This window comes from Rattus rattus, chromosome 6 (genome assembly GCF_011064425.1).
Source record: "Rattus rattus isolate New Zealand chromosome 6, Rrattus_CSIRO_v1, whole genome shotgun sequence".
Lineage (NCBI taxonomy): Eukaryota > Metazoa > Chordata > Mammalia > Rodentia > Muridae > Rattus > Rattus rattus.
The window spans coordinates 63,467,770-63,494,901 of NC_046159.1; the positions used below are offsets into that span (position 1 = coordinate 63,467,770).

At 49.8% G+C, this 27,132-nt stretch overlaps 1 protein-coding gene across 1 annotated transcript in view; it reads left to right on the forward strand.

Moving 5' to 3' along the window:
- Hk2 (hexokinase 2) overlaps window positions 1-27,132 on the forward strand; it is a 49,890-nt gene that overhangs the window by 20,050 nt on the left and 2,708 nt on the right. Inside the window, 16 exon segments of the mRNA XM_032906302.1 lie at window positions 6,311-6,459; window positions 10,753-10,872; window positions 11,576-11,588; window positions 11,591-11,670; window positions 12,199-12,298; window positions 12,562-12,745; window positions 15,796-15,951; window positions 17,124-17,357; window positions 18,611-18,915; window positions 19,917-20,065; window positions 20,352-20,471; window positions 22,504-22,599; window positions 23,513-23,612; window positions 23,704-23,887; window positions 25,161-25,316; window positions 25,899-26,132. Of these exon segments, the coding sequence (XP_032762193.1) occupies window positions 6,311-6,459; window positions 10,753-10,872; window positions 11,576-11,588; window positions 11,591-11,670; window positions 12,199-12,298; window positions 12,562-12,745; window positions 15,796-15,951; window positions 17,124-17,357; window positions 18,611-18,915; window positions 19,917-20,065; window positions 20,352-20,471; window positions 22,504-22,599; window positions 23,513-23,612; window positions 23,704-23,887; window positions 25,161-25,316; window positions 25,899-26,132 (2,380 nt within the window).

The window sequence follows — 27,132 nt, forward strand, 5'->3', positions numbered from 1 at the left end:
TGACATGACACGCTGACACTTAACCATGCTGTGAACGTCCACGTATGCTGACTGTCTTTCCATCTAGAGGATTTACACTAACTCTTATTGCCTGCACCTGAAAGGTGTTCTTGTAGGAGCAGAAATGACTCCTATACCATTCCCTTTCCTCCCAGGTCTGTCTGTGGCCGGGTCACAATCAGGACAACTGTGGCACTTTTAGGGGCTGTCCATTCTCATTGCTGAAACAATTGATGGCAGGAGAATATCTGATTTGAAGATTCATGATGGATTTAGTTCTCTCTCTTTCTCTCTCTCTCTCCCCCCCCCTTCCTTTCCTTTCTAAAATTTCATTTTTGTGTGTTTACTTTTTAAGACGAAGTAGCCCAGGCTGGCCTGGAATGTGCTGTGTAGATCAGGCTGCCTCTGCTTCTTGAAAGCTAGGATTATAGCACATGCCTCTACTCCCGTCCCTTCTATTTAATTTTTTTTTAAAATAATTATGTATATGCTTGGAGTTTGAGCACATGAGGGCATTGCTCTGGGAGGCCACTAGAGGGTGCCACATTCCTGGAGCTGAAGTGAAAGGTAGCCGTGAGCTGGACAATGTGGATGCTGGGAACCAAACTCAGGTCCCCAGGAAGAGAGCAGGGCATGCCCTTAACCACCGAGACTTCTAATAATCTCCTGGTTTTGGTTTTGTTTTCTGTTTTTTAACTTTCACAATAAGTTTTAATCGTACATTTTATACAGATGACTGTGAAGTCTTTTTACTAATGTGAAGTAGTAAATGAGAAGTGGAGAACACAGACAGGCGCTGGCCTTCCTCACAGCGGTGAAACAAGGAGTGTTCACTGCCTCAGCATTGACAGTGAGCAGGGAGTCTCACATTGTGGATGGGCAAAGCGAGGGGGCCTGGGTGGTCACTGGCTTTTTTGACTGTTTACTCTGAGTAATCGCTGTACTTGAAGGCTTTGGCAAGAGGTGCTGCAGCAGAAGGATTGCTGTGAGTTTGAGGCCAGCCTGGCCTAGAGAGTGCAGCCTCATCTTAAACCCAAAACCGAGGCAGATGGCCCAGTCCATGCAAGCACCAAGCTCAACAAGCTGAGTCTTTCCCGAGCGAGGCCAGCATGGTGGAAGGAAAGGACAGACATTCCTACAGTTGTCCTCTGAAGGCCATATCCACACCACATAAGTAAATGTAAAACGAGCATCTCTTGAAATAACCCCACATCGAGTTTTGATGGATGCGTCTCAGTGCTAACTGTAGCTGAAGGAAATCTTACGGTGCAGAACGAGAAGTAGAACTAGAGGTGAGAGCGCAGGAGGTGAGCTGTTACTTAGCTTCCCCCTAGCCCTTGCTCCAGACAGACCTGGCCACCTTTATGCTTGCCTAGAATCTCGGAAGCTCTGTGGGGTGCCCCCTTGTTTAGAAGGGGTTCCCAGATTCCATCATTTGTAAATCATCTGTTTAATTATCTGCTGTAGGGGCTTAGCCATGCTGACCCAGGAGGACACCTCCATTTCTCGACACACTTACCTCAGAGGACCAGGAAAGGTGGCTTTGAAATACAAGGCCAATCACCTTTTTATTGCAGAGCCTTCTTAAAAGGGCTGGCCCTGCCTACTGCACTGAGCGCCTGATGGGAGGAGCAGGTGGTGATCTATTTTAATTAGTGGCAAGTACCTAATGGTTGAAAATAGAACCTCCTGGAACATTCAACTGGCCACTGTCCCTCACTCAACCTTAAAGACCAAAGAGAACAAGGCATGTGCGTGTACACACACACACACACACACACACACCAGCCATCACCGGGTACCAGATCGCCTCGTGGAAGCTTTCAAACAACCCAGGAGTGATGAATGAATTTCCGGTGTCAGGTTACCCCGGGTGACTTTGACTACCATGTTTAGATGGGCTAACTGCCACTTAGTGCCCTGGCTTTCCTGTGACAGGTGAGTTCCCAGAAGTTGGAACTCTTTATCTCACTGACCTTAAGCATCTGATAAGGGTCAAGCTGAAAGTGGGCTGCTGGCTGTGTGGGGGTGGGAAGTGAGTCTGCGGAGACAAAGCGGGAGCCAGCAGCCTCGCCCTTCCCTGTTGGGCGATTTGATGAAGGGTGGCGCCACCCGGTCCCTCTGTCACCCCTTTCTGAGCTGTGCGCAGAAGTACTTCTGATTTATTTTGTATGTGTTATTTTATGTGTATGGGTGTGTTTACATGAAGAACATCTTAGAGAGGCCTGACGTGTCCTGTGAGGTGGGTACAGAGGCTTGGTGGAGTTAGAGGAGAGTGCCAGTTTATTCTGCGCCTGTGCACGCAGCCGCATCAGCAAGCGTCAGCAGGCCCTACAGTGGAGTGGATGGCCTCTCTTACTGCCGTCCCTCCACTCCATATGGAAGGTCTAGTTTCCATCGATAAGCTGGAGTTCCTGGTACAGAGGAGGTTGCTTTTGCTTTTCTTTCTCACTGCTCTGTGGTTTCCAGGAATTGGAGCCACAAAGAGGAAGCCGTGGTCCTGAAGGAGGGGCCCAGGCTTTAGAGTCAGAAGCCTTGGCGTCAGACCCTAGCTCTCTCTCACCCCTTTGTGACCTTAACCAAATGACTCAACTTCAGAGGGATCACTTCCTGACACCCAGTCCAGCTCAGGCTGCTGCTGCCTCCAGGTTTTACACTCTTGGCATTGCAAGTGAAGAATTCCCCTTTGAGGGTTTACAACTTTCAAGTGCTTACTTATTGTTCAAGAGAAACCCTTTGGCTGGCCCAGGTCGGAGCCTCCGCTGTGATTGAAGGCAGCGACATCACTCCCATTATATGTTAAAGGTTTTATTCCATTTATTTGTTTGGCGTGTGTGGGTGTGTGGGTGTGTGGGTGTGTGGGTGTGTGTCAGAGCAAATTTGGTGATCCAAGGAAAACTTGCGGGAGTGTTTCCTTCTGTCATGTGGATTCCAGGAATCGAACTCGGGTTGTCAGACAGGGTGGCAGTCACCTTTGCCTAGTTAGCTGACTCATCTGTTCTCGTATATATTTCACTTTTTTAAAAAGTGAAAGTTAGGATCATGATAACAGCATGGTTAACAAAAAGTCAGAAGACGTGATCTAAACCCTTAACAGTTGCTAGGCAAACATCTTATTTAATGAGTGAACCATTGATTCAACAGGAGGTGGTAAGTTGCCTCAAATACCATCTGTGGTTACCTAGAGGAGCCTACTCTGAGCCTACTGGGTTCTTTTTTTTTTTTTTTTTTTTTTTTTTTTTTCGAGCTGGGGACCCGAACCCAGGGCCTTAAGCTTCCTAGGCAAGCACTCTACCACTGAGCTAAATCCCCAACCCCTGGACATCTTTTTAAAAGTGTATTTTATTGTGTATTATTTTAAAATTCATTTTCCTTTTTTTAATTATTCTTTTTTATTTTGAGGTAAGGTCTCTCTGTGACTGACTGTCCCCAGAACTCACCATTTAGACCAGGCTGTTTTCAAATTCACCGAGATCTGCTTGCCTTTGCCTTCCGATTGATTTAAAGCATATGCCACTAAGCCCAGCTTAATTTTTATTATTATTCATTTGTATATTTGCCTGCTTGTAGGCATGTGCACCGTGTAAATGCAGTAACCATGGATACTAGAAGAGTCCCTTAGAACTGGAGTTTTAGGTGGTGGGGAGCTGCCCGATGTGGGTGCTGGGAACCCACCTCATTTTCTGGAAGAGTAGTGCTCTTTCTTAACCCCTGAGATGTCTTCAACTCTGCTTGTATGATATAAGAAACTTCCTTCTCCATCATTGGACTGAAAATCACTATGTAGGGGACACTGACTCCGGTCTCAGCCCCCTAACCAGTGGGATTATGGGAGGATCACCGCACTGGGCTAAGAAGCGTGCTCTTGGTGGATTTTCTTACATCAGAACCTTTCTCCTGCCCTGCCCACAGATACTTTTGCCCTTCACATTCACAGTCTGTCACGTGCTCTGGTGAATGCTATTCTGGGATTCTGGAATGTCTTGGAAGGAGCCCAGTGGAGGTAGGGCTTTGAGCTACGATTTAGAGCAGCTAATAAGAGTTAGGAGAAGACCTTTTAGACCAAGGAATGATGACAATGAAGGATGACAAGGTCAGTGGCACTTTACTGACAACTGTGTGTTATACACGTACATACGTGTGCAACCTAGTCTGTATTCCACCAAAACCTTGCAAGTACCCTGGCAAGTCAGCGCTATAAGCTGTGAGTTCTGCGGCGAGGCCGCATGCCTAGAGAGCCTGTCAGGTGCCCAGGCCACTGCTGAACCAGAATTCATGAGTCCTGACCACCATGTGTAAAGGCTGTCTCCTAAGCACTGCTCTGTGGGGAGTGGTCATCTGCAATAGAGAGATTGGGCCTAGGAGGATCCCTCCATCGCCCTGTGGGGTCCTAATAGGATTTCTGGAGTCACCGTCTCATCTTCTGAACTCAGAGGGTCAGTCCTTGGGGCCGTGAGTGTGGGTGGAATATATTCTGAAGGAATGGTGAGTGTCCCCCAGTTCCTACCAGCACCCTTACTCTTTACAGTCCCCTTCGGTCCACCAGAAAATACAGCCGAATCACATTCCTGATGGAGCCATGCTGGGCCGAGTCCAGCTGGGCTGGTCTTGGATGATAACCAGCCAGAGGCAGTGCCGGCCACCTCCGTCCCCTCATGGTCACTGATTCAGCGGATCGTGTGTGTCCCGGGCCTCAAAGTGCTGATGAGGCAGCTCCCCCTGATTTTTCTCTTTCATCCCCCTGACAACCACCACATAGCGTTTCCTAGAATCTGGCTGAGGCCCCATGGCCAGTGAAGGTTGGGTACTCGAGTGTCTAGAAAAGTCATCTGAGGCCACGGAGAGGGGGTGGACAGTGTCCACGGTGAGTCAAAGCTGGCGTTGCCGTAGCAAGCCTTTAGTGAACAGGCCTGTAGTGAACAAGTGTCTGGGGTGAGTAGTGGTGATTCCTTCAGAAACCCAGTAGTAGGGAGTGGAAAGTTTGTATCAGCGAGAGGAATGCTAAGTCACCTGGTCTGCTTCCAGTGGCTTTTCCTGGAAAGGTATCTACTGTCTCCCTTGCCATTTGAGAGACCGGTCTGAGTAGGTGTGAGACTGTGTTTGCCATGAGCCTGGTGCTGTGTCTTTAAGTTCTTGCTATAATTCTGGGTGATTTCAAGAACATTGCTCAGTTCTCTCAGGACAGTCCTGGGCAGTGTGATGCTCCTATTTAAAGAGGACAGAGGTCAGGATTCTATCTGTCTGAGGAAAAAGAGGCTCAAGGCTAAAAAGTAGCCAGGCAAGGATTCTCACACACTTGACATGGGTTTCAGATGAACGTTATGTAGACTAGCACTGCACCTGACCAAGTGTGTGGGAGTGAGTCCGGAGGACCCTCAGTTGGTTGATACCCACCCCAAGTTTTTGCATTAAGAGATCATGGACACTGGGTTCAGGGAGCTCATAAGAAGTGGCTGTCACGGGTGTGCGTGGGCAAGGTGCTCAGGGGTCCAGAAGTCCTGGGCACAGATGAAATCCTTTAGTTTATTTAGTCAGGACATGTCTTTGACCCTCCCAACCAGACCAGAGGCTCAGTGTTGACCATCACACTAGTGAGTCCCTTCTCCACCCAGAAATGAACCCTAGCCTCTTAAGGAGAAGGTGAGGAGGCCAGAAGGTGTCTGGGTGAGGCTGCGGTCACTGCTTTCTCTTCAGGCTCCTGAAGCCTGCCACCCTGGCCTTCCTGTGGGCTTCGGGTTCTTCCGCACGTTCTTTCATTATTTGCTTACAGTTCCGTGACTCCCCGCAGCCATGGTGCTTCCCAATCCCGTCGGCTAGTTTCCTGGTAGGTTAAAGTCTGCAGGCCAATCTGATTGGTGGAGCTTCTTAAACTAAACTCTAGTTTAAGTTCATTGACAGGCTAAGTAGGACGGCTGAATGATTCAACTGTCTTGTTGGTGTGAATTACAAAGTAGTGATAAGAATATCTTATTATTGAGGAAGCCAGGCATAAAGCTGGGTGTGATGGGACCTGTCTATAATCCTGGACTCTGGAGGCAAGTCTGGGTTACACACAGAGAGAGAGAGAGAGAGAGAGAGAGAGAGAGAGAGAGAGAGAGAGAGAGAGAGAGAGAGAGAGAGAGAGAGAGAGAGAGTCTGTGTGTCTGTGTGAGAGAGAACCAAATGTATTCAGAAAAAGCGGGCCATTTGGCCACCCTCCCCCCCCCCCGATGACTGCTGACTGGTACTGAAGTCTTAACTGGTTTTCATGAGGCAGTTTGATCTTTGTCTTCCTCCAAATTGACAGTGGCCCTCCTTTGTCTGTCTACAGAACATGGGGAGTTCCTGGCTCTGGATCTTGGAGGAACCAACTTCCGTGTGCTCCGAGTAAGGGTGACGGACAATGGCCTCCAGAGGGTGGAGATGGAGAACCAGATCTACGCCATCCCTGAGGACATCATGCGGGGCAGTGGAACCCAGGTACAGTCTCCCTGCTGTAGCCACTGAGCTGGGGGACACTCTGCCTCTTCCCCCACCACAGAAGGACAGTCACTAGGACATCCTGCACACTGTTCCAGCCGTAAGGTTTCCCATGGACCTCGACAGCCTGACTGACCTTGTCTCACCAGCCGGGTGGCTCCTGGGAGAAGGAGGTTTGATTGTGAGCTGAGCTAGCAAGGAAGGTAGCAGATCCTTTGCTTGTCTTCAGGCATGATCCTGACGGTCACCTTGCCTCCTTTGGAGGCTGGGTATCTGGGATTGTGGGCATTTTCCTTCTCCTGAAGGTGTCTCATGGCCGTTGTGCGGTGTCAAGAATGCTGTGGAGGCCCAATGGTGGGGTGTTTGCTTAAGATTAGGTCCTGTTTTGGGACAGTCTCACTGTATGATTCTGGGCTAATGGTTATCAGCCAGCAGTACCCCAGTCTGTTTGTAGAGAGGGATGGTAGGGTACTGGTTAGATCGTGGGCTAAGAGAGGAGCAACAACTGGCAGGCGAGCCGGGGCCTGCTGTTTTCCATGGGAGTTTGCTTGTTCTTCAGATTTTCTTCTTCCTGCTCTGTATTGTGCCACAATGGTGTTGTTCTGCCTCATGGAGAATGTGGTAGGCTTTTCTCCATATTGCTTCTGTCTCATTCTGGGCCCTGCTCCCAGATGACAAATATTTGAGAACCAAATAAGACAGTGCCAGAAGGGACTCCAGAAGTTAGGCTGTGGTTGTGAAAAGACTTGCAGTGTGCTGGGCAAGTCTTCCGTCTCCATAGACCTCTTATGTAACATGGGAAGGGCCCAGGCACCCCATGATCCTGGCAGCTTTTCCCTTCAGAGCCTGACGGGCTGGGGGACTCCAGTTGACATGTGCTGTGAGTCTGTCAACCTAGAAAGAGGATCTGTTTCAAACATTCAGGACCCCAAAAGTTAAAATTTACCTTGAAATCTCTCAGACTGTCTCAGTATAATACTAGCATTTGAGACGCTGCGACTGGAGGACTGAGAGTTCAAGGCCAGCCTGGGCCATATATAGTGTGAATTCGTTTCCAAGTGAAAATCAAACCTGTGGAAATAATTAAAATACGACATCTAATAATAAAAACAGTCCAAACCACCAAGTTAGAAGGATTAAAGAAATCATTTCTATTCCTTTTCTTTTCAGCTACTGTGTGTGTGTGTGTGTGTGTGTGTGTGTGTGTGTGTGTGTGTGTGTGTGTGTGTGTAAAGGTCAGAGTATAATTTGTGGGAATCAATTCTGTCTACTATGTAGATTCTGGGGTTCACATACAGGTGGTCAGGCTTGGTGCTGTTATCTCACCAGCCCAGTTTAATTATTTTAATTAGAGAGGGAAAGAGATAGATTTTTTTAAATGTAATTTTATTAGATCAGTAGCTAAATCATCAAACCTCAAACTTACAAAGGTCCTTAAAGAGCTGTGAACCCAACAGAATGAAATCTGTCTTCTGATCACTGATTTCTGCCTCAGAGCAACCTTGATATGATACCCTTCCTCTTCAGCCTCCGATGCTGGCCTGGGCCCCGGCACACCCTAGTGAGGATTTTGAGGTGCATCTCAGGACAAGAGGAGTGAGCGGATCCTCCTGTCAATAAAGAAAGGGAAACATTTGGAGCACGGAGCTAGCAGGCTTAGGCCCTGCTATGAGTCTTTCTATGTCGGGAAGGTGTTGACTCCTTTAGCATCTCATCCCCCTGTCCTCAGATAGCAGGAAGAGAGGGTTGGTCCTCAGTTCAGGGGAGCAGTCGTCTCTTTCCTTCTAGAAAGCATGTAGGTTTTTCATCTTGCTGCCTACTCAGACCTTTTTGCCATGGATTTGCCTTGTGTGAAGCTACGAGTCACATGAAGCATGGCAAACTTAGAATGTGACTGACCAGCTGAATTTAGTTTGATTTGATATCAGGCCCTCAAGAGGTAGCCTAGGCTGGCCCCAAGTTCTCTATTTTTCCGTCTCAGCCTCCTGAGTGCAGGGACTTTTTTCTTGCCTTCTGCGGGGAAGGCTGTGGGGAAGGAACAGTGGTTGGGGCTGAGGACTGAGAAGATATCTGCTTGCTCACCACCCCAGATAAAGGTCCCCCGAATTCCTGTGACTGCTCGATGTTCCTACGACTTGTTTTCTTTGGATAGAGATTCTCACCCTAAGGGCTGTAAAGATACGGCTCAGTGGCAGAGAGCTCACACGCCACGCGTAAGGCTTTGGGTTCAGTCTTCAGCACTGGGAAAAAAGGAAAGAAAAAGGAAAGCTAACAAACGTTGGGAGTGGTGTGCTGTGAACGGTTTGATATGCCCGCGTTTGTTTCAGCATGAGCAGAGCTTGCTGCTCTCCGGAAGCCCCATTTGTATTATTAAAACTTTCCCACTGATGGCCCTCATGGTGACAGCCCTGTTCTGTCTGTGCTCTTGCCTTGGACTGGAGGTTCAAAGTTCAGCATCCACTGTGGGTGACCTTGCTTGAGATGAGACAGATGGACAGGATCCACGTGGGAGCTGGGCGAGCGCCGCTGCCTCCTCCTCCTAGATTAGGCTTCCTGACTCCACCACCTGCCTACGGCCCAAGACATCAAGGGGCCAGTGGGCCTCTTAGCCCCTCCCTTACTGTTGATCTGCTTCAGGATTCCAGAGAAGACTTGTGAAGAGATTGCTGGGTCTCCTTGAGGGATGTGTGAAGGCTTCGGGACAGCATGGAGCAGTCCGTTTTCTCTCTAGGAATTAAACTCAGGCTGCATGCTGGGCACCAAATGCCAACCCTCTGAGCCGTGCCGCTGGCCCGTCGCTCCTTTCTGGGAAGGAACACGTTTGTTGTCTTCCTTCCATTCCTCTCTCCTTCCTTGTTGGCTTTTCCATCTGGCCACTTGGCCCTCTCTTTCCTTGGACTCTGTGCATTCTCTCCAGCCTCGGCTTACGCTCTCCTGTGCCCCGCCCTCTGCCTCAACATCTGGAGAGCTAAGCTTCTCTTCGGGGATGCAGAGTCGGTGAAAGGGGAGCTGCTCAGTTGGAGGGCTCTGGCTTGACTAGAAGCTTGAGTTATACTCACCTCTCTGTGAAGTGGGGCGGCTGTGTGGCTCCTGCAGCCATTGTCCTGTCTTTTACTTTCGAGACTGTGGAGATGACTTCAAGATCACTGTTTCATTAGGGGACAAGAGTTTGTGTCCCAGGGCCCAGATGGGGCGACGCTCAACACTGAAGAACTGGCAACTCCAGTTCTCCATGATCGAGAGCGTGGCTGCACGCACATACAGGCACACATAGGTGTGCTCAAGAGTGCTCACACACGGGTTGGGGATTTTAGCTCAGTGGTAGAGCGCTTGCCTAGCAAGCACAAGGCCCTGGGTTCGATCCCCAGCTCCGAAAAAAAAAAAAAAAAAAAAAAGGAGTGCTCACACACACACACACACACACACACACACACACACACACACACCAAATAAATAAATAATTTCTTTGAATTGCCTTCAGGGAATTTTTTTTTCCTTTTACAGAGGAAAAATTAAAAAAGGTTGCTTATTCTGGTTGAGTTAGTTCCTAGAGCGGCCAAGGGAACGAATCCTGTCACTCCCCATCAAGAGCCAGAGAACTTCTTGGGCATGAGATGGGCATTCTGTTCTGGAGGAATAAGCTGGACTAACATGGTGACCAGCAGAGGATGCTCTGTTCTCTGATGCACGTGGACGTTGTGATAACCACTTCTTCCTCTGCCTTATGGGGCTCTTTTGATGGAGATTAATTTAAAAGGCTTAAGTGGAAGATTCCATCTAATGGGCACTAATTAGCATTATGCGTTTGTACACATTGCATGACTGAGCCAAGAGGTCATTTCGAGTGACAGTCCAGATGTCATTTCCTTTTCACAGGAGAGCAGATGGTGACGTAAGTTCTACCAGCTCATTTTTATATGCTATTTGCTGCTGTAACAAAAGTAACCTCAGAAAGGAGGCGTTTATTTTGTCTCCGTAGGAAGCGAACTCAGCAGCAGGAGTCTGAGGTGCTGGTCATACTTGTGTCCACAGTCGAGAAGCAGAGAGATGGATAGATACAGGTGCTCAGCTCAATTAACTCCTTTTTTAATTAATCCAGGACTCCAGCCTGTGGTGGAAGGCTGCCACCGATATTTGGGGAGATCTTCCCACTTCCACACAGACAGGCATGCTATAGAGGTTTGCCTTCTAGGCCATGTTAGGTCTGTCAAGTTGGCTATGGATAGAAACCATCCCCCTGAGTCTGTCTCCTGGAATCCTGCCTCCTCCTCACCTTCCCGCTTGTGTCCTTAGCTGTTTGACCACATCGCCGAATGTCTGGCCAACTTCATGGACAAGCTACAAATCAAAGAGAAGAAGCTCCCTCTGGGTTTCACCTTCTCGTTCCCCTGCCACCAGACGAAACTGGATGAGGTATGAGGCTGAGATGGTTTCTTGGAAGGGGACTCCCTCAGCCACCTGCAGCTGCGGTGGCAGTGGTGATGGCGGGTTTTGCATATGAGCTTTTGGAACTGAGACTTCCGTCCTTCTGGAAATCGTTTGCATGTGTTATGTGTAGGTGTGGGGGGTGGTGATGAAATACAGTCAGGGGTGTTCTGAGCCCCTCCCCCAAGTACTCTGTGGTACCCTGCCCAGGTTAGCAGGAATGAGGAATTTTAAGATTGAGTGCTATGAGAAAGACCCCTGGGTGAAGGGAAGATACCGAGGAGCTGGGGATGTGCTTGATGGTAAGAGTGCTGGCCTGGCACACAGAGAGCCTTGGGTGCCATCCCCAGCACAGCATAGACTGGCCACACTAGTACCTGCTGAATGAAATCCCAGCCCTCAGGAGGTAGAGGCAGGAGGGTCAGAAATACAGGCTATATATTTATATATTTAATACTTCTTGGGCAAGGAATTCATGTATACACTCCCTGTCATGGTGTTTCGGGGAGCTGAGTCTCCTTCCTCCTGGGCTGGTCAGGAGACGATGTACAAATGTAACCATGACTTTAGGGCTGAGGTCGAGGACCTCGGATCCACGTGGGATCTGCTAAGGACTTGCTGGAATGTTGTTGTTGCAGTTGTGGGAGGTAATTTCTTTTCCTTTTTTTTTTTTTTTTTTTTTTCCTTCTAGAGTTTTTTGGTCTCCTGACTAAGGGGTTCAAGTCCAGTGGCGTGGAAGGCAGAGATGTGGTGGACCTGATCCGGAAGGCTATCCAGCGCAGAGGGGTGAGTAAAGGGCAGGAGCTCAGGGCCCACAGGCTGTGAAATCTGTCTGTCTGTAGATTCAGCAGGACATGGTTTCGAAGAGCTCGAGGATAGGGATTTGGCACCCCGGCCATGTTGGCCTGTGAGTTTTGTATGTGATCAAATAGTAACTTTGGCCTTGGTGCAAAAAACACCCTTTGGTCCTTAACCTCAGGATTCCCATTGTCAAGTAGGAATGTTGTCTTGACTGATATGAGCGGGGGAATGGAGCAGGAGGTGGCGGGCTAGGTCTGCCGGTCGTGTGTGAGGGGGAGAAGGCAACAAGATGAACTCAACCCTTGCTGCTGCTGTCTGGAATTGGTCTTGGAAAATGGTGAAGACAAACGGAGAATAATAGGTGGATGGGGAGTTGGGTGATCCCCACCTCTCTCTATCCATGTGTGGCCATGGGTTGGGTTAGGGGCATATATGCCCGGTGCATCTCGATATGTCCTTCTCTTCACACCCATCTTCCCCTTGTAATGATGAAGGCTCCTTGATCCCCTGCAGGACTTTGACATTGACATTGTGGCCGTGGTGAATGACACAGTTGGGACCATGATGACTTGTGGCTATGATGATCAGAACTGCGAGATTGGTCTCATTGTGGGTGAGTGAGCGCCTGGTGTGAGGACAGTGCTGTTTGAGCTGATCGTTAGCTTGGGTGTTTTCTCCTCCTACTGTGTGTGGTGCCAAGCCAGGACTTAATGGAGTTAAGCAGCTGTACAAGAAAGAGGCCTGGCTTGGTGTTGTGCTGTCCCAGGAGGCTGCTGTGATTCCTCACGGCCTCTGGGAAGACTTCTAAAGTGGTGAAGAGGGAGGCGGGTAAGACAGAACTCGTGTAGGCACTGACTGGTTTCTTCCACTGGCTAGGTACTGGCAGCAACGCCTGCTACATGGAGGAGATGCGTCATATTGACATGGTGGAGGGAGATGAGGGGCGCATGTGCATCAACATGGAGTGGGGAGCTTTTGGGGACGACGGTACACTCAATGACATCCGAACCGAGTTTGACCGAGAGATCGACATGGGCTCGCTGAACCCTGGGAAGCAGCTGTAAGAGGCCTCCTCCTTCTGTGGGTGGGTGGGGTGTGGAGCTGAGGTGGGGGCTGCCACAGCAAGGGCTTCCTTCGCATTCTCCCCGACGGGTTGTGGAGGCACACTCACTAGCTGTGGGACTGGTCATGATCATAAGACTGCAACGGGGCTGAAAGGAGAGAGAAGCAGATAAACCACACCGCCCATCAAGATGGTCACATTTTTGCTTGGGTTCTTCCCCAATACAGAGTCTTGGTCAGCAGCTCTCTGTGTAGTCCTGGATGTTCTGGAACTTAACTCTGTAGACCAAACTGGCCTCGAACTCAGAGATCTGCTGCCTCTGCCTCCCAAGTACTGGGATTAAAGGTATGTGCCACCACTGTCTGGCAAGATGAGGCTCTTAAAAGAAGGCACTGTTTCATGGCTTTCGGCCCATCGATGCCTGGACGCCAAGATTGCAGCAGCTGATATTATCTGATGACGGGAATTGAACCCGGGCAAACACTACCAACTGAGCTACAAACCTGGCCTTGATTTGGTGTTTCGTTTGGTTTGAGACAGGGTCTCACTGTTTAGTTTATGGTGGCCTGGAGCTGACTATGTAGATGAAAGCCGGATTCAAACACACAGAGACTCACGTGCCTCTGCTTCCTAAGTGCTAGGATTAAAGATACGCTGCCCTGTGTTGACTTTTTTTTAAATTGCTGCTTATTCAGAGTCCCAGGGCTTCTCTTCAATCACACTAGGTCTCTGTCTGGCCCAGTTATGACCCAGGGAAAATTGGAGGTGAAAACTTAGCATTTTGCACCCTGGATCTTATGTGCCGCAGCCTTATTTTTGTTACTTTTGACTTTTTTTTTGAGACTTTGTATTTCTTCTTTTTTAATTAGGTTTATTCATTTTTTTTAAAGATTTATTTTATTCATTATATATAAGTATACCATGGCTGTCTTCAGGCACACCACAAGAGGGCATCAGATCCCATTACAGATGGTTGTGAGCCACCATGTGGTTGCTGGGATTTGAACTCAGGACCTCAGAAGATCAGTTCAGTGCTCTTAACCACTGAGCCATCTCTCCACCCCTATTCGTTTCTTTTTATGTGTGAGTGTTTTGCCTGCGTGTGTACCATTTGTGTACTCAGTGACTGGAGATCTGAAGAGGGCATTGTATCCCCTGGAACTGGAGTCACACATAATTGTGAACCACCATATGGGTGCTGAGTGTCTGCTCTGGGTTCTTTGCAAGAGCAGCCCCCCCGGCCCTCCTTTTGACCCTTACACAACCTTCTTTTCTCAAAATTTGCTGAACTTCTCCTCTGTGGAAGATCTTGAAACAGGATTGGTGGCTGCTGCAAGGGCCAAGGGCAGTTGCAAAACCGTTTTTGAGCAATGCGTCATTTATTTCTGTGGTCCTCTTGGTGCTGTGAGTGTTTTAGAAAAACTTAGTTCTGATCTCTGTTGGGAAAAGGAGCCCAGCTAGCTCTCCACACTGGGGCAGAGGTGGGTAGCCTTTCTTACAGTCACAGGCTTCTCCGTGTTGAAATGCGAGTCTGTGCACTTGCACTTTCTTTAGGATCATGTGGTTGTGTCTCTGTGGGTGCTGAGAGGTCAGCTGAAAAGCCGTTCACTGGGTGCCTGCTTCCCTTGGTGGGATGAACCCACCTCATGAATCCCACAGTGGTGAGGAGCCAGGGGTCCCTGGGAGCATCAGTAGGGGCTTAGCCATCAATGGCTGACAGTGATTGGACTGTAGTCTTTCTTCCAAACTGCCCACTAGGGTGACCCTCAGGTCCTGCTGGGCAGTCCTGTTGTGAAGAGCCACTGATGAAGGACTGTTCCTCAGCTACCATGAGGCCGTTTTTGTTGACAGCGTGGTGTAGACAGTGGAAATCTACAGTGCTGAAGCCAGGCTGCTGGTCACCAGGAGCAACTGCTATGTTAGAGCTTTGGGTTTTGATCTTTGAGACAGTTTCTCATTCGGGCTAAGCTGACTTTGGACTCGCTGAGATGAACTTGATTTTTTTCCTTTTATTTATTTTTGGGTTTTGGTCTTTTTTTTTTTTTTTAATGTATTTAAGTGCACTGTGCGCATGTATGCCTACTGCTGGGGAGGCCAGAAGAGGGCGCTGGATCCTCTGAAACTAGAATTACATACATGTAGACCTGGGTGCTGGGAATCAAATTTTGTTCTGCCAGAGTGGTACTCACTCTTAACCGTAGAACCATTTCTCCAATTGTCCTCCTGCCTCGGCCTCCCAAATGTTGGCATAGCTGGAGTCTTGGAACGCTGCCAGTGCTCCTTTAGCCTTACTCTGAACAAGTCACATCCTGCTGGTTTTCAGTTCCTGCTAGGCATTCTTTCTGTGCCACACCCCTGCTGGGCCTCCTGGGTGGCATGGCCCATCCTAGTTAGTACACAGCCCTGTCCTAGTTAGTACATGCTTCCTGTCTTCTAGACTCCGCTCCTTTATGAGACATCAAGGGGCTTTCTTTACTTAGAAGATAATCCGAAGGGCTTGGTTTCTTCTGTCACGTGGGCCGAGGCTTTAGTAATCACTAAAGAAAACAGTGCCACCTAGTGGTGGGAAATTAAATTACTGGACTTCCTTAAGTGCTGGCGTTGATTTCTTTGGTTCTCAACGTGTTCACCAAATTCTTGAGCTCTTTTAGCCTGCCCTGGAACTTTACCCCAGTCTCTATCCGGTTACTTTTTTTTTTAGACCAGGCTAGACTTGCGCTAACAGAGATCCACCTGCCTCTGCCTCCCAAGTGCTGGGATTAAAGGCATGCACTACCACCTCCCAGCCTTTGTCCAGGCTCTTATCACATTTTCTTGAATTCACAAATCGGGGAAGGCAATGTCGGGTGGGATGAGTGGGAATTATAGCCATTCTTGTTTCCTATTGGGAATCTATGATGTTACTATTATTACTGGGTTGTTCCCCCTTGAGACAGAGTCTCACTACCACCCAGGTTGGTTTGAGGTTTTGTGTGTCGCATGTATGCCCTCTGGAGGAGAGAGGCTGTGCGTCTGTTGATGGTGGGGCGTCACTGGTGTCTCTGCAGGTTTGAGAAGATGATTAGCGGAATGTACATGGGGGAGCTGGTCAGGCTCATCCTGGTGAAGATGGCCAAGGCAGAGCTGTTGTTCCAAGGGAAACTCAGCCCAGAACTCCTTACCACTGGCTCCTTCGAGACCAAAGATGTCTCGGATATTGAAGAGTAAGCTTCTAAGTCTCCATGAGCAGGGCAGGAACCGGGGAGGGAAATGAGGGGCTCGGTTTGGAGTTCTGTGTGTGCCTGTGTATTCGGGTGTGGGTGTTAACCCTCGTGTATGTGTTCTGCCTCTTTTTTTTTCCCAAGATTTATCTCTTTCATGTAGCTGTCTTCAGACACTAGAAGAGGGCATCAGATCCCATTGCAGATGGTTGCGAGCCACCATGTGGTTGCTGGGAATTGAACTCCCGTTGGTGTGCTTAACCTGTGAGCCATCTCTCCAGCCCTGCAATGTCTACCTTGAAGACAGACTTTCTCACTAGCCTGGAGTTTACTAAGGAAGCTAGGCTAACTGACTAGTGAGCCTCCAAGGATCTACTGGTCCCCACCTCCCCAGTGCTCTGGGATTAGAGACAAACCACAGCTGAATCTTTTTTTTTTTTATAGCATAAATTGTGGGGATTGAACTCAGGTTCCTGTGCTTGCCAAGGACATCACCAAACAGTGTTGCAAAGATTTAGGTCTGCTGTTCTGTGCTTGAGATTTCTACTTGATTGAGGGGGTCTTAGAGTTTCAGGGACGTGATGGAGAGAGGAAGTAGTTTTAGGCAAAGAAGGCCAATGAAATAGTTCAATGGACTTTGCTAACGAGGACCCTTGGAGCAGTTCTGCCTGCTCTTTCTTTGTTAAGCCCAAAGGGAGATGAAGGCCCGTGTTATAGAGGCACGGGGCTCCTCAAGGAGCGGCTCAGGCCCTACCTCCAGCCCTTTCCCAATGTCTTCAGACAGACTGGCCTTTCTAGAGAGCAGCAGGTGGGGCTCACACTGAATTGAAGTACTCAGTGGTGGCCGGCAGCTGAGTTGCAGCGAGCAGGAACCCACACCCACTCAGCATGTGCAGCAGGGAAAACAGGGTCTTGTCTTTATAAGGTACACACAAAGGAACTGCAAGGTTTTCCTTGTGGGAAACACGAGCACCTACAGAAACCAGACCTCCCTCTGTGTGCGTGTGCGTGTGTGTGTGTGTGGGTGGTCTGGGAGAGGAGCCTTGAATTACTGTGTAGTCAGCTCTCCCTGGAAGGATGACTTTGCTAGAACCCAGGGACTCCCTTGCCAGCCCACAGCCCTTCCCCCTGGCCACGGTGAATTCAGCATGGCTCACACCCTGTCTGTTTCCCAGGGATAAGGATGGAATCGAGAAGGCCTACCAAATCCTGATGCGCCTGGGTCTGAATCCATTGCAGGAGGATTGTGTGGCCACGCACCGAATCTGCCAGATTGTGTCCACGCGCTCGGCCAGTCTGTGCGCAGCCACTCTGGCTGCGGTGCTGTGGCGAATCAAAGAGAACAAGGGCGAGGAGCGACTTCGCTCCACCATCGGCGTCGATGGCTCCGTCTACAAGAAACATCCCCAGTGAGTGTGCCGCCCCGGGCTGGGAACAACAGAGTCCCCTGGAGACTCCATGAGGCAGTTCAGTGCTTTCCATATAGCTTAAGTGTTCTCCAGTGGACACTGTTGGTGTGGGTGCGTTTGCTTTCTGAAGGCAGCTGGTGGCTTGCACATCACTACATCCCCAGCCACGTCCCTCTCTACTTATGAGTTACTGATTCATTCCTTGGTCTTCCATTATTCTGGCTGGTTCATCTGGATACCCTACCCTCTGTTAGTGGCCATCCCAACCTCCAAGACGCCAGCCTCTCCTTATTTTGGTGTCGAATTATTTCTGCCCCTTGTATTCGTATATTCCAAAATATCTCGACCAGGATCCAGAAGATGTCTCTTGTGCTCACTTAATTGTCCATTGTTTTCTCAATGTGTGTGCCAGGGCAGGGCACCTTTATTTAAGCCAGCTGGTGGCTGCCATCTGGCCCTGAGATCGATCCCCAACTTTCCAGCCCAGGGCCGTAGGAATATGAATAACCTGGGAATATGGTTAAGAGGCCAGTTCTGGGAGTTGGGGATTTAGCTCAGCGGTAGAGCGCTTGCCTAGCAAGCGCAAGGCCCTGGGTTCGATCCCCAGCTCCGGAAAAAAAAAAAAAAAAAAAAAAAAAAAAAAAGAGGCCGGTTCCGGCTCAGTGACAGGGCGAGGCTGACTTTTCCTGCGAGCGGGTGTGGGTGTGGGTGGCCTGGGAGAGGAACCTTGGAATAGCTGTGTGGTGCTCTCCTCAGTAGTCAGCTCTCCCTGGAAGCTGCAGGAGGCCACCACCCAAGAGCCTCCTGCTAATTAAACATCCTTATGGTCTCCAGTTGTCCAGATGCTTCTGAGAACAGCTGCAGGAACTGGAAAGGGAAAGGCCAGAGTCCAAAGGAAGATGCTTCCAAGCTTTTTATTGAGTTTTCCTTGGGGCATCAGATGAATTGAGGCTGGGTCTCCAGGAGCATCAGGGACATTTGGTTACAGTTGCCCTAGCAGAGCCTGGCTCCATCTGCTACACCGAGGAGCTGTATAGCCTGTTCCATGAGAAAGAGCGGGTCTGTGTGACTGCATTCAGGGGGCAGTAGCTTTAGAAGGACCAGCTATGGCAGCCATGATTGAATAGCTGGGTCTTTATACAGTAACCCTAAGATGGGGAGAAATGGAGAGAGAAGATACGGACATCATTTGCTTCTGCAGGGGCATGGTTTGCTCTGTGGCCATTTGTAACCATGGTCTCTGTGTGTAACAGTTTTGCCAAGCGTCTCCATAAGGCAGTGAGGAGGCTGGTGCCCGACTGTGATGTTCGCTTCCTCCGCTCTGAGGATGGCAGCGGCAAGGGGGCTGCTATGGTGACGGCGGTGGCTTACCGTCTGGCTGACCAACACCGGGCCCGCCAGAAGACCCTGGAGTCTCTGAAGCTGAGCCACGAGCAGCTTCTGGAGGTTAAGAGAAGAATGAAGGTGGAAATGGAGCAGGGTCTGAGCAAGGAGACGCATGCGGTCGCCCCTGTGAAGATGCTGCCCACTTACGTGTGTGCCACTCCAGATGGTACAGGTACGTGGCATCGGCACTGCGCGTGCGGGTGTGTGTGTGTGTGTGTGTGTGTGTGTGTGTGTGTCTGTGCGTGTCTGTGCGTGTGCGTGTGTGTGCGTGTGAGTGTGAGTGAGTTGTGCGTTGTGTGCCAAGCGGTATCCAGTCCCCCTGGAGCTGAGGTTACCTGTCAGTTGGGAAATGTGGGTATTAGGAACTGAACTTGGAACCACTGCAAGAACAATGTCAGCTCTAAACTGCCAAATTATCTCTTCAGCCCCATTTGTTTTGCTTTTTGAAATGGGTCTGATGTAGCTGAGACTGGCCTCAAATGTAGTCCAGGATGTTGTAGAGGACGACCTTGAATTACCTATGCTAGGATTGTTCGTGTATGCAGAGACACTCAGAGACCAATTTTGTTTATTAAAAATTTGCTGTGTGGCAGAGAACTAAAACCAAGAGAACCCTGTTCACGGTCACATAATCAGCGTCAGCCTCCATTCAAACCTAGCATTCCGGAGGCAGTTCTCAAATACTACATTAGTTTGGGTCTACGTGTATTTCCTGTTTGGCCCCATAGAAAACGTTTCTGGTTCATGATGGTTCATGGTTGGCACAGGCTCCCGAGGCAGAAGCTAGGGTTTGGTACCCTGGTAATATGGGGCCTTACTCCATTCAAGTACCCCTCAAAGATCACCTTTAAGAGGGAAAAGGAATGTGCTGGATTGGCTCATGGTTGATTTAAACTCAAAATGTAGCCATTCGTCTCGCCTCAGCTGTGACGTTTAGACAGTCTTAAGTATACCGTATTAGCATTCCCCGCGTTCTGAAGAGCTGACTGCTGGGGTTCCACCAGATGGGCCCACTGGATTTGGTCTTGAAGATTTCGCTTGCTTAACTGCCAGGTGGCGCTCACGCTTTATCTTCTCCCAAGACCTGCGTTTCACAGGGTCTCTTCCACAACCCCAAGGAAGGGAAACACATTCTCTGTCACCCCAACTCATTGTCCCGGGTTCATTTTCCAGAGAAAGGAGACTTCTTGGCCTTGGATCTTGGAGGAACAAACTTCCGGGTCCTGCTGGTGCGTGTGCGAAATGGCAAGCGGAGGGGCGTGGAGATGCATAACAAGATCTACTCCATCCCACAGGAGGTTATGCATGGCACTGGGGAAGAGGTGAGGCGAGGGGCTGGAGAGAACAAACGGGGTGGGGTGGGGTGGCGGTGGCGGTGGCGATACATTAGGGAGGAGGGGAGCTCATGATGGGATCTGCTTCTGGGAGGATCCAGCAACCGCCCCAATTTCAAAGCCTCGACTCACCCCCGGCTTGAGGAGGGCAGTGGTTCATGGCCCTGGCAGAGTTACTCCTGATTGGTGCGGCCTGAACTTGGATTTCTCAGTGCTTGAGAGCAGACATCCCCCTCTGTCGAGGCCCCTCTCTCAATGCCCTTTCTCCCTGCAGCTCTTCGACCACATTGTCCAGTGCATTGCGGACTTCCTGGAGTACATGGGCATGAAGGGCGTGTCCCTGCCTTTGGGTTTCACATTCTCCTTCCCTTGCCAGCAGAACAGCCTAGACCAGGTAGGGTCACCTTCTGGGAGGGCTCTTCTCTGGGCTTCCTTAACTCTTAAGTGCACTCCAGTGTACAGGGAAGAGAGTCGTTCTTAGAAGAGGGAAAGACCTTGGGTGGGGCGCTTAGGAGAAATTGGATACCAAAGTTTTGGGTACACATAACAATAACAATCAAAAATATTCATTTTGTGTGTGTGTGTGTGTGTGTGTGTGTGTGTGTGTGTGTGTGTGTGCGCATGCGCCTGTGTGTTGACACATGCATACATGTTCAGTTAGAGGTTATCTACCACGTTTTTGAGACGAGGCCTCTCATTAACCTGGAGCTCACTTATTTATGCAATGCTGTCTGGCTGTTTGGTGAAACCCTAGAGGTTCTCCTGTCTTCCCAGCTTTTCCATGGATGCTGAATACCAAACCGAGGTCCTCGTGCACATGAGCAGACCCTCTCTTTTCATGCCGACATGTGCAAGTTTGTGTATTTTTATCAGGAAACTTGCCGCTGTTCCAGTCAGGATTGTATGACCTTAGATTATTGCTGGATGTTTCTGTGTTCTGTAAGGCTCCTCTGGTAACTCTAGAAGTAAGAGTAAGGAAAGCAGAGGCCAGCTGTGGTGGCTCTGGTGACATCACCGTTTTGATGAGGTTTCAGCAGGTGTTAAGGACACCTGGAGGCCCAGAGGTCTTTGGCCACATTTATTCACCACTGACTTTGGGCACGTCTCCCGGGTTGTTGAAGCCTGGGGTTGTCCTGTAGTGATCACCTGAAATGAGGTTATGAGCACTTTTTTGCCAGAGGCAGGAAGCTCTGCAGTAGATGAGAGACGAGTAGAAGAGACAGGCAGGCCTTTGTCGCCGTGTGGGTGTAATTAGCCAGGCCTCCACGGTACTGTGCTTTGTTTAGAATCTCTTGGGATTTCAGCACAGTGAGGCACACCCAGGTTTATGGGATACACAAGTGATGGGCATGTACCATGAGCAAGGCACGTGGGTGGCCATGATTCCAGCCTTTTGTGAAAGGGCTGCTGGTTTGCCTAACTGCTATACCATCGAGAGGAGCGGGGAACAAACCCTGTTTCTCCCATGTGCAAAGCAAATGGGCATCTGTGTCTAGATGTCCCACCACACAAGGGAGGACGCCCTAAAGAGGGGCTCAGGGGCTGGCTCAGATGGTAATTGCTTGCTTTGTAATGCGGATCTGAGCTGAGATCTCCAGCACCCATACAAAAGCTGGGTGCAGTGCTGTACCTGTAATCCCAGCACTGTGGAAGCAGAGCCAGGCAGGTAGATCCTGGGTGCTCCCTGGCCAGCCAGTCTTAACTCAGTGAGTTCTGAGTATAATGACAGATTCCCTCAAAAAAAAAAAAAGGTGGACAGCAAATGGGGAAGGCGTGTGTGTGGTGGGACATCTAGATACATCAGCCTCTGACTAACACACTCAGGCCATGTGCACAGCTTTATGCATGCAGATGTAAACAGAACACACACACACACACACACACACACACACACACACACACACACACACACACACACACACGAGCGCGCCCAGACACTGTTCATTGCACTCTGGAATTAAGACATACATACACCCTTCGGGGTTGGGGATTTAGCTCAGTGGTAGAGCCTAGGAAGCGCAAGGCCCTGGGTTCGGTCCCCAGCTCCGAAAAAAAGAACCAAAAAAAAAGACATACACCCTTCTAGTCTTTGTCCACCAAAGGAATAATTGTTGGAATATTTGTGTGGACCTGGAGCCATGAGTCGCTGGGCCAGGGTATGATCTAGATCTCAGGCAAATCCCTTCAGTGCCTTGATTTCCCACCAAGTAACTGATTATGGAAAGCTCTCATGTGGTAGTGAGGATCAAATGATGTAACCAAGTCAGTATCTTAGGTGCAGGCTTAGAACTGTTTGTGAAAAATCTGCTTGGCGAGGCTGAGAGCTAGAAGCAGAACCAGGCTCCAGGAATGACCTAGGACGCCCTCTTGGATATCCCTCCTCTGTGTGCCTGTGTGATTTTTATTTCCTATTTTCTTACTTTCAGAGCATCCTCCTCAAGTGGACAAAGGGATTCAAGGCATCTGGCTGTGAGGGCGAGGATGTGGTCACCTTGCTGAAGGAAGCGATTCACCGGCGAGAGGTAGGGGAACGGAGAACGTAGTGCAAGGCTTGGTGTATCACATGTTACTGCTTTGATGGGAAAATAAGCTTATCACCCAGCAGTGGTTAGAAGACCATGCTTTGAGGAATGGGGAGAGCACAGAGGGCTGAGCAAATAGACAAGTGGCTCTGTGTGTGTGTGTGTGTGTGTGTGTGTGTGTGTGTGTGTGTGTGTGTGTGTGTCCGGAGGACAGCCTTAGGTGGCAATCCTTAGATACCACCTCAGCCTCTGAAGGGTTGGGATCAAAGGTATATGCCACCATGCCAGTCTGGCTTTTCTTCAGTGTTTGTTTGTTTGTTTGTTTGTTTTTTAGATTTATTTCATGTATATGAGTACACTGTTACTGTCTTCAGACACACCAGAAGAGGGCATCATGATGGTCTCATCACAGATGGTTGTGAGCCACCATGTGGTTGCTGGGAATTGAACTCAGGACCTCTGGAAGAGCAGTCCGGGCTCTTAACCACTGAGCCACCTCTCCAGCCCCTTATCTTGGTTTTTGAGACAGATTTCTTCTTATTGACCGAACAGTTAGGCTAGGTTGGCTATCCAGCAAGTCCTAGGAATCTGTTGGTCTCCATTTCCCCATGCACAGATTACAGGCGTGCGCCGTTGGTTGTGTCTGTCTCTTTCAAGGAAATCAAGCGCTGCTCTCTGCTGACTGATCTGACCTCCGTGCTCAGAAGTGGTCTTAATGTCCTGGCCAGTGGAAGCGTAGGCCTCAGTTTGAGGAGGGGGTGTCTGAGCAGGGGCAGGTGAAATGAGGAATAGGCCATGGTATATATATACCATTTGGGGTATATGTGTGGGCCTGTGCATGCATGTGTGTGTATGTGTCTTGAAGTTTCTGACATTGGGATTTGCGGAGTAGACATCTTCTTCTCGCTATCAGGAGTTTGACCTGGATGTGGTTGCCGTGGTGAATGACACAGTTGGGACTATGATGACTTGTGGCTACGAAGACCCTCACTGTGAAGTTGGCCTCATTGTTGGTAAGGACGCTACCCTCCCCAGATGGGGTTGCGTGGAGCTGGGTGGGTGGGAGGCTGGTGTTGAGCAGGACTGGTGGCCTCTGATTGGCAGGCACCGGAAGCAATGCCTGCTACATGGAAGAGATGCGTAATGTGGAGCTGGTGGACGGAGAGGAGGGACGGATGTGTGTCAACATGGAGTGGGGAGCGTTCGGGGACAATGGCTGCCTGGATGACTTGCGGACCGTGTTTGATGTCGCTGTGGATGAGCTTTCTCTCAACCCTGGCAAACAGAGGTAAGCAATCACCTGTGTTGGGAGCTAAGTCCCAGAACAGGGCCTCAACTGACCGGGCTCTCCATCTTCATGGTTTTCCTCAGAATGCTGTTCTCCTGAGGAGACTGATGGGGCTCTCCTTCAAAGAGGGTCTTCTCAAACATACCACAAGGTCTTGAGAGTGCGTTAGAAACTGGGTCTGAGACTGAGGAAAACCAGGTGGGAACTGGCAACACAGACAGAAAAAGACAGACAGGCAGCTCCCAGTGTGAAGAAGCACTGTTGTGGCTCTGACAGGAAGGCAGGTTACTTAGCATCTGTCACCTCTCTGTGAAATGACAAGCGTCCCCAATGTCACAGAGCCTCATGTAGTGTAGGGGCTTGGAGCTGATCTGAGACCTCTTCCTGGTAGGCAGATGCTATCTCTACAGTGTCTGAGTCAGTAGTCAAAGACCAAAGACCATGGTCCTTTAGAGCACACTTTACATACCGTCTATGATTAGTCTAGATTGGAGACCCCAGATTGAAATCCCTCTGCGAGCCAGGCAGGTAGCATTAATGAAGGAAGAAGTAGGCTACAAAAGGAGGTAGGACAATGACAATGTCTTCAGTGCACCGTGAGGGCCTTGGCTTTGCAAAGAGGCATTGTGCATATTCCAAAGACCAGTCATGTCAGAGTCATGGTTGGTTTCAGAAGTGGCAGGGGGGTGGGGCGGGTCCTGCTGTTGTTGCCAGCAGTTACTTTAGGCCCAAGAGAAAACATGGAAGCCGTCCAGTGGAATTTAGGGTGAAGACTGACTCAGCTATTCTTCCTTGCTCCTGGAATTGGTCTTGGGTGTATGGTCCGCCTTCCCTTCCCTTCCCTTCCCTTCCCTTCCCTTCCCTTCCCTTCCCTTCCCTTCCCTTCCCTTCCCTTCCCTTCCCTTCCCTTCCCTTCCTTCCCTTCCTTCCTTCCTTCCTTCCTTCCTTCCTTCCTTCCTTCCTTCCTTCCTTCCTTCCTTCCTTCCCTTCCCTTCCTTCCTTCCTTCCTTCCTTCCTTCCTTCCTTCCTTCCTTCCTTCCTTCCTTCCTTCCTTCCTTCCTTCCTTCCTTCCTTCCTGGTAAGCCTTGTGGGCCTCAGATGTCAGGAGGTGAGTTTCGATCAACATTTGAGAAGATTCTTGGATGTCGCCCGAGTGACACCATGTTCCTTCCCCTCTGCCCCCACAAGAGGAGTTTTTCCACCCTCCCCTTTTTTTTCTGCCCTGGACTCATCTGCCCCCTCTGAGACCTCTGTGGACAATGTCCCATTGCAGGTTCGAGAAGATGATCAGCGGCATGTACTTGGGAGAGATTGTGCGCAACATTCTCATCGATTTCACGAAGCGGGGGCTGCTCTTCCGAGGCCGCATCTCAGAGCGCCTCAAGACAAGGGGAATCTTTGAAACGAAGTTCCTGTCTCAGATAGAGAGGTGAGGAGGAGAGGCTCTTGGGGAAGGGGGGGCCCGGTCCTCATTTTCTGTCCAGTGAATAGACAGGCTGAAGGGTTTCCAAAGCTCATATGAAGTCAAGATGTGGATGGCAGAGGTCTGCCTCCAGTGAGTTACCATTCCTGTCACTTACCTATGCTGAATGTGGAACGAGACCGAGAATGGGATTTGGTGAGCTTTAGTATCAGGGCCAGTGTGAGTGTAAGATGTGGGTTTTTCTTTGTTTTCAGTATAGTTTGGTTTTGGCTTTCTTGAGGCAGATCTTACTAAGGTTGCCCTTGAATTGGTTTCAGTCTTCCTGTTTGCACCTCCTGACTGCTGAGATTACAGGTGTGGCTCTCCATGCCTGTGAACATCAGGCTGTAATAACAATGCCCACCTTGGGTGCAAAGTAGAATGTAGGGTCCCTTGTTTGTAGCTCTGTCACCTTCAGGGAGAGCTAGTGAATGAGTTCAGAGCTGGACCACCCTCCCCCGCCCCCCAGGGTATCAGGGGGCCTTAGGGAACGCAGGGCACCAAGCCTTTCTGTGCATCATTAACCCTGCATTGTCGTCTCCCACGCAGCGACTGCCTGGCCCTGCTACAGGTTCGGGCCATCCTGCGCCACCTAGGGCTGGAGAGCACGTGCGATGACAGCATCATCGTGAAGGAGGTGTGCACTGTGGTTGCCCGGCGCGCCGCACAGCTCTGTGGCGCAGGCATGGCCGCCGTAGTGGACAAGATAAGAGAGAACCGTGGGCTGGACAACCTCAAAGTGACGGTGGGCGTGGACGGGACTCTGTATAAGCTTCATCCTCAGTGAGTGCCTGACCTCGGGGGTGAGGGGGCTGCCCTGTCTTCCTTCTCTTCTCCACCTCCTCTCAGCCGCTCCAAAGAGGGTTTCGTGCTTAGTTTGCAGATTAATGGTGGTGACCCTTTTGTTGGTCTGAGAGCCTGCGTGTGGGTGTAGCTGGCTAATTCCAAGGCTGGTTCGAAACTTTTTTTGATTTTGAGCCAAGATAGCCTTGAATTCGTTATGTAGCTGAGGCTAGCCTCTAATTCCTCCTAATCCTCTGTCTCTTGGGGTGGAGCGACTGGAGTTCACTACTGCCAGAGATTGTATTTCCCAGTGATCACTGCTGTTTCTGTATTGACGTGATGTCTAATCATTTTGATTGAGATTTTGGCTGTTAGGATGCACTGGGAATAATCTGGTAGACTTTGTGATTCAAGCAAGATTTTTTTTCTGTGATTGAAGGATTGTCCACTCAGTGCTTGTGTTACTAAAGGCTTTGTAAGAGCACAGCCACTCCCATCCCCTGTCTATGTGCTGACAGAGTACATAATTTTTGCTGAGATGGCAGAGTAGCCATGAGAGGGCATACGGCCCACTGCACTGGAACATGTATGAGTGTCTCTGTGGTGTATTACATTAGAGCGAGGGTACCCTTGCCGGCCGATTGCCTGGCACCAGAGTTACAGGCAGTCATGAGCAGCCTGACCTGGTCAAGCGATCAAACTTGGCTCCTGAAAAACCAATAGATGCTCTTAATCACAGAGCCATCGCTCTAGCCCTTAATTTACCTTTAAAAGTTAGTTTAATTTATATACGGGCTAGAGGTGGGAGGCATGGGGAAGGTATGTACATGGGTGCAGTGCCTACGGGGTCCAGAAGATGGCACTGGATTCCCTGAAGCTGGAGTTACAGGGCATTGTGAACACCATTTGGGTGCTGGGAACTGAATCTTGGTTCCCATGCAAGGGTTCTTGTGCTCAGTGCTGATCTCTCTCTCACCCCTTGCTTTGTCTTTAAGCTAGA